Source organism: Coffea eugenioides, unplaced genomic scaffold, assembly GCF_003713205.1.
Source record: "Coffea eugenioides isolate CCC68of unplaced genomic scaffold, Ceug_1.0 ScVebR1_2709;HRSCAF=3788, whole genome shotgun sequence".
Taxonomy (NCBI): Eukaryota; Viridiplantae; Streptophyta; class Magnoliopsida; order Gentianales; family Rubiaceae; genus Coffea; species Coffea eugenioides.
The window spans coordinates 82,222-93,367 of record NW_020863220.1 but is presented as its reverse complement, the minus strand read 5'-3'; the positions used below and the strand labels follow the sequence as shown (position 1 = coordinate 93,367).

Sequence of the window (11,146 nt, the reverse complement as noted above, 5' to 3'; positions counted from 1 at the left end):
AACGAAGATTTTTGTCTCCAGAAATTGACACCATTCAGAATGAGGAAGTCTTACATTATATACTTTCTACAAAATTTAATCATATTATTTAGTGGTATACTTTTAAATAGATATATGATCAAACACCTTGCTTACAATGGGCAAAAGAAAGAAGAATTTTGCGTTACAAGATTGTGCACTAACAGAAATTTCTAATAAAATTGTGCACTAACAGAGATTTCTCATAAAATTTTGATACCAGGAATATTGATTTGGATGGAAAGAGAGGAATAGATACAATTGCATTTATTGATAGAGTTTTATGCAATGTATGAGTGCATAAAATTTTAAGTAAAAATATATGCAATGGAAAAAAGTACACACAAGAAATCTTTTCAAGAAATCACCATAAGCGTTAACCAAACAAAAGCCAAAAATGTTCATTTTCAGTTAATTTACAAAGTCCCGAGTTTTTTTTTTTCTCCTTTAAGTTATTATGATTATCAGTTTGTTTTTGCTAATTATTTTCCTTGGTCTTGGGAAGAAAAAACAGAATCAATGTACCACGTTACATCGTCCTTCACCGTGAGAACAGGCGAATTGGAAATGTCGGTCATGATTCGCTTCCTCTTGGAACGGCCAAACCCCGGAAAAATATTTGCTTTCCTCTTGTAAAGGAAGATCTGTCTACCTACCGTTAGAGCTGTTAAACGAATCGAGCTGTTCGGTAGCTCGGTTCGTTTCGGCTCGTTCGTGTTCGTGAAAGACTCGTTCGAAATTTTAAACGAACCGAGTTCGAACGAATTTTTTTGTTCGATTAATAATCGAGCGAACACGAGCATGTTCGCGAGTTTTAACGAACGTTCGCGAACATGCTAAACGAACGTTTGCGAATACGAACATGTTCGCGAGTTTTAACGAACGTTCGCGAACATAGACATAATTATCATTTGACAAATTTTAGGATTAATTTTATGGCTGGACTTTTATATTTGGAGGGCAAATTTCTTTGTTTTATTTGTTGCTTTTATGTTAATGTTAGTTATATAGTTACTGAATAATAGAATTTAGTCACTTAGTGCTTTAATTATTTTTGAGAATGATTAATAATTTGCATGGCATATTTAAGGCATAAAATAAATTGGATTCGAGCATTTCGAACATGTTTGCAAACGGCTCGTTTATGTTAAACGAGCCGAACTCGAACTCGAACTCGAACACAAATTTTACTTAACGAACCGAACACGAACACTGGTTTGGAGTTCGAAAATTAACGAACGAACACGAACGTTGTTCGAACTGCTTAACGAACAGAGCTCAAACATGAGATACTCGGTTCGATTCGATTCGTTTACAGCTCTACCTACCGTCCATCACCATCTCAAAATGTTGATAGACAAAATTAACCATGCAATACCGCATAACATATACGTCACCAGAATGACATCTCCCAAAATCACATACTTCTAAATCTCAGCATCTACACATTTAAACTGCCAAGCACATAGTAGCAGTAGTTCATAAATGCAAGAACATATACAAACTACAAACAGACGACTGCTTCTAATATATATGGGTTAATCTCATTACAAGTTCATACACGTCTGATGGAAAATTTGCTGTGATTTCCCAAGCTCCAAAAATGACACAAGGAACGTGTTGTCTATCTAATATTTTCCTACAATGTGCATGATTGTACAAATAACCAGGAGTGTCCAGTTTCAGCATTCAAGGGACATCCAAATCTGAGGGCTGAAGACATCAAATAATTTAGTAACAGAACTACAATCGTTGTAATGCCTTTTCACCTAACTGCATCTAAAGACAAGGCCTGTAATTTTTGCTTATTTTTACACCATCCAATGTAAAGTAGTTTACATACTCAAAACTATCTATGACTCTGATGCTCTTTAGACTCTATTTCCCTCACATTATTTACAACATCCTGGATCTTCTTAGAAAGAGATAGATTGTGCTCCTCAATGTGCTCAAAAATCATTTCCAAGTGTCTTTTATAGGTCGCAGCTCGCTTTTTCTCAACAGCCAGTTGTTGTGAAAGTTCCCGAATTTTATCATGCTCATTCTAGAGAAAAGATAAAGAAGAATAATTAGTGAGACAAAGACACGAATGTGCTAAAACTAAAAGGCACACTGGACCTTTACAACAATAACCAAACATTCTACAAGATAAATGAACTTTAAAACGAAATGACATCCCTTTTCAACAAGCACATTTAAGTAACATGAAATTGACACTGTTTAAAATGAACTCACACAATACTTCTACATTAGAAAGGGTCAATACGACCGAGAAGAAAATACTCTTGACAAATTCTGAAAACAGCGAACCTGAGGAAAGCTGAAAGACCACATCTATCAACATTTTACTACAAAATCATGCACAGCCAAAGCCAGGTCATGTTTGCTGAATAAGACATGCAGACTAAGGGGCAAAAAGTAAAATACTTGGTGGTGAAGATTACATATTTCAGAAAAATTATGCTGCTACGGAAGCCATAAAAGAGCACCAAGAGGGAGGGGGGAGTGGAAAAACTCAAGCACACAGAAAGAAAGAATGTTGTATGATTCATGAACCATGCATAGTATTCCTTTAAGTGAAACTAGACGGGGAAAAAGCAAAGGCTGGTAAATTTAAGAATTATATGCATGTTACAGAATATGGGACTTACTACTGAAAACACATTTACACTATTCTCGCTAAAAGACTAATGTAACTAGCTCTGGGAGCCTATCATCATCAGGCAGGTTGATCTAATTCAGGTGATTTACCCCAATCAAGCCTCAGAACGCAAGGCATTAACCTTCTAGGACAACAGCAGCTAACTAGCACTGAGTGCACAGCAACAAAAAAGAATCTTAGGTATGCAACCAGTGCAGTAACAGAAGATACAGCACAAGCACTCGCATAAAACTAGATACCCAGATAAAGACACTAGAGGTTTCAGCATCATAGTTATCAAATATCAGATGCTACCTGACCACTGTCCCCTCTGCTGACGACCCAGGTGGAAGTGCTAGACGGAGGAATAGAACTTCCAGTGATGAACAAAGTAACAGAGCAACGGGTTCTATATAAGATGTAAATGTTTTTAGAAAGACAAATATGCAGTGACATCTATATACCTGAAGTTTCAGTATACAGTCTTATCTCTCATCCGAATCTTATTGCAAGTTACATTGCAATAAAGCCTAAATGTCATTAAAACCTTATCTTCTCATCCTGATCAATTGTAACTTATTTTGGATTTTATCCTCATCTACCTTTATCCTTCTTATCTCATAGAACTTCTCCTGCATCTACTCTCCTCAGGCCGCATAAACAGTTTGTCTAGGGACTTAATTGATGTGTTCAAACCCCAACCCCAAAAACATAAACAAAAAAAAATGCAATCAAATTTTGCCATTATTTATTTCGTTACCCCTATAATAAGCACATAGAATTGATAGGTCAAAGTATGAAGCAGCACCTAAAAGCTGGCAGATAAGATCTGAATATAAAACTCTTCAGAGCATCTGATTATAGAAGCAAAAACCTAAGGATCTGAGATAGAGAGCAAGAGTAGCAGGAAGTAGCCATTTTAGGCTTTCCACCTAGATCTCATCATGACTAACCAGCCAAGCTTAGGTTGCCCTCAATTCTCCCAAAAAAAAAAAAGGCAACGGAACAAATTCAATTCATTCCCAACCTCGTAACGCTACTATAACATATACAGGGTACGGAAACTGAGTATCTAAGAAAGAGCTATTCTTCAAAACCAGTCAAGGACCAAGAAAACTGCTATTCTTCAAAAAAAGTTTGACTGAGAAAACTGTATATCCAAAACATCCAACTATTGCTGAAAATGTTAATCCAAATATTCTAGTAAAAGAAACCCAATTGGATATGACTACTTCAGAGGAGGCAGCCACCCATTTTGACTCTACACTTGAAACTTTGATGCTTACAAGAACCTATTGCTGAAATTACGAGAATACTCTTCTTGCCTAACAGTTCTAACGGTACATTACCAATCACTAGATCAAAATAACCTGAAATGCAAAGATAATGAGCAAGGAAGATCCGCCTTTTTCTAGAAATTGTAAGCAGCAAGTTAGGAAATATATCATTTGGGGTTCTAACTCAAATGATATATCATTTGGGGTTCTAGCAAGTTCTCGCGTATGCATCCTGCATCAGACGGGTTCTAACTCAAATCTTTCACTTCCAACGTCCATAAACACAAGGATTCAAGACCAGAACTGAGGCATTGTAATTGAGGAGATTTTTGCAACAGAATTCCATTTTGCGTTTCACCAGTGTTGCATCACTTATTGTGATAGCATTGCCAACAACATATAAATCCTATTCTTCACTAAATTTATTTTGTCCCGACAGGTTTCAAGATCATTAAGTTGCACAGTGTTTAAAAATTACTTTTCTTTTTTAAGTTCTAAAGATGTACATAAAGAAAGTAAAAATAACATCATCCTCTCATCTAGATCAACATCAAAGATTTGCTCAGACTTCAAATCTAGACACTAGGACCCGCCCAGCAAACCATCGATTATGTAGGTTTTTCTCCCAAACCACCAGCTCCACCTTGGCCCCCGAATTATGTCCCATAGATCAACCATTTGGAATATCTCAAATTTTATTCAAATACAAACTTATCTCCACAGGAAACCTGCATTTATCTTAAAAAAAAGCTGACAACATTATCCCTGCACTAAGGTTAAGAGTTTGCCTTTATGGCTTTATTGAGGACAAAGCCTCCTTTCATGTTTGAATTCAGAAGTAAGACCAGAAAACCAAAAAAATGCAGACATCTCATCAAAATTTTCCTTGTACATATAACACAAAAATATCAATATAAGCATGCACACATCCATGAATATGTGTGCTCATCTTTATGTACATCTCTCTATGTTCTAACACCAAATGCTGGACATTACTCACTACAAAGTGTATCAAAGTGTGGAACAATTCCTCCAAACATTGAAACTCAAAATTCAGAGACTAAGCCATAAAAATTGAAAACCCTCTATTATTTGAAATGCAAGGCATTGCATTTTATTGCTGGACAAAAGCAAAAATTCAAAAAAAAAAAAAAGGAAAAACATAAAGGTACTAACCGGATATTGGTCGTAGATTAAATCCTTCCGGCCTTTTCCAGGATTTAACGGATGAGTATGTTCCTTAACAAATTTTGTAACAACCCATCTTCCAGAGCTTATTTTTCTAACTAAAATCATGGCTCGGCAACCGACCCTTGTTTCTGCCCTTTGCCTTACAATCTTTTCACGCTTGTCAGGCATTCGAAAGCCCTCTTTATTGCAGACAAGTGCCCGGCCAATAGCAGATCCATCACGCCTTGATCGAGAAAGCTTGCTCACACGTATTATAAAACCCACTCTTGTAGCATATGAATTGTAAAATGCATGTGCTGCTGCTTCAGACTCAAATTCCTGGCCTACATAAGGTTCATCATTGGAAACCAAACTATTGACAGCTTGCGTCTCTTCTAGTTCAACTATTTCCCTTCTGGAAACATGTTGATCCACCTTTACATCCGGGCAATGTTGAAGCACCCCATCAACAGGGCTTCCTGCAGTAGCATTTTCATCATCGGTCCTGCCGTCAATATCCACAGAACTCCCAACCACCTCACCGTTGACATCAACATCCACCTCAAACTCCACTTAAAGGAAAAACTTTTTTCAATTACATCTCTTAGAAAATTAAAGATCTAAAAAATGCTTCTAACAGAAAATACAATGCAGCTCAATTAGTAACCATCAAATACTATTTAAGGATAATAATCAAACTCCAGACTTTGAAATGGTATATATGTTGCACAGCAGTATATTCATGGCTTTAAAATACGAACACATCTTTGAAAACACAAAAAAAATGGAACTCCTCGAAAACAAATCCAAAATGAAAAAGGAAATGGGTGAGCTTGCTACCTTGCAGAATATGAACACCAAGAAAAAATATTCATATCAAATGCATAAATGCCACATAGAAGTTGGTCTATTTTGATTCAGAAGAAAGCAATGCAAGTGCCGTAAACAATTCATTACCCAGCTTAAAACCATTTTACCTTCCCTAGCATAGACTAATCAAATTTATATGAACACAGATTAATCATACTATATGAGTGGTTACTAATTTACCACCTTGATTATTGAATATCATCTTATTTTGATACTTGATACAGGCCCTTTAAACATTATTGTCATAAGCATTGGAAAACAAACGTTTATCTATCTATATCTCCAATGATTCCTTACTAATCAAAACAAACTGTAGCCGGCAATCAATAACTCCGCAAAATTGTCATTGGAAAAAAAAGGGGGGCAATAACCAATTTAAAAGGGAATATAGCCTCAAAATCATCTTTATTTCAGGAAAATGTAATCCAGGGAAATATCCCCAGTTAATCCAAAAAGGGTCATTCTCTTTTTCATTGGAGGACCCACCTTTTTCATCACTGATCCTGAAAAGCAGGAAATTCTATATTTTCCCCATATCAAACAAACAGAAAAAGCTAACTTTTGGTCAATCTCCATAAGTTACATAAGACCAAACTAAAGAACAACAATTCAGAAGAGTATTAAAAAAAAACAGTAACAATTCAAAAGAGTAAAAGTAAGAAACTTACTCAATATCTGAAGTTGTTGTCCAGAGAAAATCCACCCTTTGCAAGATGAACACCCAACAACAGGGGAGAGAAGAGAGAGAAAAGACAAGTGAGGGTTCAGCTTTCGGTAATATTATGGGATGTCATCAGATTTTTAGGTGTCCATAAATTAGTGGCCAAGAGAAAGTAAGAAGTCAAATGTAGTGAATAAGCATCCAACATGTGTTGAATTAGATGGAATCTGTTGCATTATAACTTTATCTCTTTGTAACACATGAACCGTTTATGGTGGAATATGAACCATGCTTCCATAGCTTAGTATTTGCCAAAACAAAAGATCCTAATAAAAGCTATATACTTATTTACTAACACTCTATATACTCATTCTTATATGCAAGAACCACAATACGTGAAATATGTAAGCAGGATACAACTTTCACACAATTCGTGAAATACCAAATGTTAGCATTCACCCAATCAAATATATGATAGGTTGAATACGACATAATTAACCTTTTTCTCTATATTGTAGGAGTTTCTTATCTTTGGAAGAGTGCCTTTTTTTCCGTTCGGTGGTGGCTCCAAACTAGTTCAAAGTTCAAACCTTACAACTTTTTCAAGCTTTTTTTAAAGTCCAAAGAAAACATCTAAACTTGTATGTAATCTGGCCAAGACAATAATTATGAAATAATCAGAATCTAAGTTTTTAAATTTTCTTCATTAATTAACTCTTCACCTTTTTATAACTCTTAATCCCAGATTTCACTCAACAACTCTTGATGGAAAATTACGTCACTATTATTTTGTTGTATCCAAGGTGGGTTCAAGTCCGGTTTGAGTGAGCTGGGACAGTTGTTGTATTAAAACAGATTCAACTAGCTTAATACAGGCAACAGTCAATTTCTAAGCTATACATTCCAAACTTAATATGATAACTGCATTGTTTTAAGACCCTTAGTAAGAATTGCTATCATCAAATAGTAAAAGCAGTAACAAGTATTAAACCACTAAGCAGTAAGTATTAAATCTGATCTTGCAAGACCCTTTGTGTCAAATAATGAACCAAAAGAATAAAATATATTATCATTACATTTACCATGGTCCCCCAAATGAAATATCAAATGCCATTGGCAACGACAGAGATCAACATTCAAGTTGGTAATTCATCTTTGCTACTCATAGGCACATGAAACAAATTTCTTTATTCACAATTCAGCCATACAAAAAGACTTTCCAGAGATAATAAACTCAAAGAAAAAGAAATCATACGCATGTTTAAACAGAACCATGTTCCCGGAAAAAAGCCACCAAATGTACTAGCATTCAGTTATTTAGTGGTGTAAATTGAAAGTTCAGATTACTACAACAGTTGTTTTCAGCACTTATAGGCCAACATGTGATGCACCATCAATAAGACATTGACTATGTCATGTGTGGATGATGCATAAGGACAAAAGCATTAGATCAAGTACTGAATTTAAGACAAACTTGAAGGGGCCAACTGCAGCTGGAGGAGCATTAAAAAACTAGGTCAAAACAAGCCTAACAACTATTTATATATTATTGATGTTCAGCAAATTCAAAAGTAATATTGCTAGATTATCATCCTGCTTACATTATGAATGACCTAAACTTTGAGGAAGTTAATTTGATAAAGTAGAAAAAGTCAAGCTGTTTGAGTATTAATATACCTCGGTTTAAAATTACATTGACGGTCCTGGCAATAGAAAGAATTATACAGATTATATCCGAGGCAAAACAGAATATAGTACATATCATTTTGAAGTAATTATTGAAATTATCAAGCTGAAGTTGAACTTCCATAAAAAAAATTATGCCAGATGATTATATGTTTTGCAGCATTTGCCAAAAGAAAAGATCCTAATAAAAGCTATATACTTATTTACCACCACTATATATACTTATTCTTGTACACAAAAGCCACAATCTCTCAGCAAATAGCTAGGGGAATGGAGGAGGAGCTGGGAGGACAGTGTTTTACAGCGAGAGGCAGGTGACCACACAAATTTCTTAGTTCAATGGTCAACAGCCAAAAAGGACTGGACACTGGAGACTGGAGAGGGTCTGGTAAGGAAAAATTTTACTACTGTTTAGAGATAGACGGACAGAAAGAGAGAAGAGAGCTTACCTCCTACACTATAACTCGACTGACTCAAATTGGCACTCTAACTTCAGGGGACTTTTTGTTTACATCACTTTCTTTCTTCCTTTTGTCCTTTCTCTTTTTTCTTTAATTTAACCTAATCCCACAATTATATATCTCCAAGCGCACAACACCAACTAGAAAGTCTACAAAAATGAATAACCAGAGGAGAATTCAAGTCAAGAGCCCCTCCACATGATGAATACCCAGCCAACTCAATCAGGTTCAGGGTAATTATTTCCTGTTCTGCCCCAATTAACCTGTCTTTGATTCTTTCGTGAACACTTAGCATATCCTTCAACTTCTAGATTTTAACAGTTAACCCTAGTATTAAAACTCAACCCATCGCAGAAGAATTGAGCAAAAACTTTCAGCTAAAATGAAAAATAATTTGGGCAACAAAATTGGGCAAATGAAATAATCGATCATGTAAATAACCATACAGGAGGTGATTGCACCCAAAACTGAAAAGATTCCGAAAGAATTCGGACAGAAATTTTCAGAAAATAAAAAGGAAGGATTAGGGCAAACTATTGGGAAAAAAATTAGAAAGAAATAGGAGAGAGAGAGAGAGAGAGAGAGAGAGAGAGAGAGAACCTACCTTTTAGCAGAGAGTTGGAGAAAACTCTTGTTCGACTGCACTAGACCGTAGAGCAATGATGGATCGTTAGATACTAGCAAGTGAGAGAGCGGGAGAACAAGAGGTACCGGGATGTGGCTTTCTGTTGTGAAGAGTGAAAGGTAGGGTGAAAGAAATACGACCTGTCAGCCAAATCGACGTGTGATCTGGAGATTCGCGAGGAAGCTGTCGGAAATCAGGGGATCTGTGTGTTTGGTTTAGTAATTTTTTCTTGGGATAATTGCAGAAACTTCCCTTGAGGTTTCTAACAATTGCACTCAACTGTCCCAAGGTTTCAAAAATAGCACTAACCTCCCCTAACATGAATTCGAGGCCTATAGCTAAGATAGGGTGAATTTACTTCTATACCCTAAGAGTTTAAGGTTGTTAGTGAACAAATTTGGGACAAAAAAATTAAGACAATAAACAAGTTCATGATAACTAATTAAATAAGATTAACAATTATTTCTTGTCTGATTAGGTACTGCAAGTGCACTGACAAAATGGTGCCACAAAATCGGGCTAATTGATGCTCCAACATGGCACCATTTTATGATTGACAGCACTTGATAGAACAATTCAAGTCATATATTATATGCGTAGAAGAGAAGCAAAAGCAAGAAAAAGGCAGGGGAAAAAACCTCCAAACAAGACTTTATAAGAAAATAAATTCTAGTGATTTTGGTTGATCTCACTTCATCTTAAACATTCATGAAACGAAGGAGAAAGAAAGCAAAAATAAAGGTACAACAACAATGATCATCAAAGTAATTATCAAATTGATGATAAGTAGTGTGTTAACTATGGCATTTGGTTGTTGTGACTTTGCTACTTTGGTGAATTCCATTTTTTTTTTCCCAGTGGCTTGATGAGGACATTCTTGTGGCACCACTATTTCACTTTTAGCTAGCAAACTAACCAACAAAAAAAAAAATTACTCTGTTGGTTTTTAAGAAGTTTCTACACACACTATTAAAGGAAAGCTTTTTGAGTTGATTGTACACTTTATATGCTTTAGAAATTGAGATTTCTAAACATATGTTTGTTGCTTTTTCTAGTTGTTATTGCTACACTTATTCTTTTTGCACTTATATCCTCTTAAGTTTCACTAATTATTTTCAACTTTTAATGTTTTTCATTCTTTTACTAATATAACCTCATAAGAGGTGAAAAGGGTATAAATGGAACAAAATTATTATCTCACTTCTCAAAATACTTTTTAATTGTACTTTCTCTGATATGGGTTGAATCTACTATTAAAACATTAAGTTCAGAGGAGCTTAGTGCTATTTTTAAAATTGTAGGGGAGGTGAGTGCAACTATTAGAAACCTTATGGGAGGTTTCTGCAATTATCCCTTTTTTCTTTTCCCCTCAAATTGTTTTCGCTTGTAATATTTCATTTTTATGGGAGGTTTATGCAATTATCCCCTTTTTTCTATTCCAAATAATATTTCACTTGTATCATAAATACATTTTCCAATCCACTTTTTTATATTCGCAACTATCTTTTTATCTTACATACATCACATTACAAAAAATAATGTAATAATTATTCCAAATAATACTCTATCCAAAGTGGGGCATGATTTATTTGCTTATTTTGAGTTGATTTTTATAATGATTGGTACAGTTTTATGGTTTGAGGAAGGGTCGAGAAGACGTTGGAAAAAAAATTCATAAGAAATCGGTTTTGAGCATATAGAATTAAATTGATGCAAATGTATTTCTTTTTAAATATT

General features: G+C 35.1%; 1 protein-coding gene across 2 annotated transcripts; it reads right to left on the bottom strand.

Moving 5' to 3' along the window:
* Nucleotides 1-1,513: 1,513 nt before the first annotated feature.
* Nucleotides 1,514-9,528, bottom strand: LOC113757087 (protein FAR1-RELATED SEQUENCE 5-like). 2 transcript variants are annotated; one of them, XM_027300491.1, is made up of 4 exons: nucleotides 9,389-9,528; nucleotides 6,645-8,340; nucleotides 5,113-5,678; nucleotides 1,514-2,062 (listed from the first exon to the last, which is right to left on the bottom strand). In XM_027300491.1, coding segments are annotated over exons 2-4 (762 nt in total). In that variant the 5' UTR covers nucleotides 6,646-8,340; nucleotides 9,389-9,528; the 3' UTR covers nucleotides 1,514-1,867. The 2 variants fall into 2 exon arrangements, with proteins under 2 accessions (XP_027156292.1, XP_027156293.1); XM_027300492.1 differs by having other exon boundaries at nucleotides 6,645-6,680.
* Nucleotides 9,529-11,146: the final 1,618 nt, after the last annotated feature.

Bases quoted from the DNA above. Each gene is read 5' to 3' on its own strand.
- LOC113757087 (XM_027300491.1), bottom strand. The intron at 2,063-5,112 runs GTTAGTACCTTT...TCTTTTCTCTAG, and splicing joins TAATCTACGACCAATATCCG to AATGAGCATGATAAAATTCG.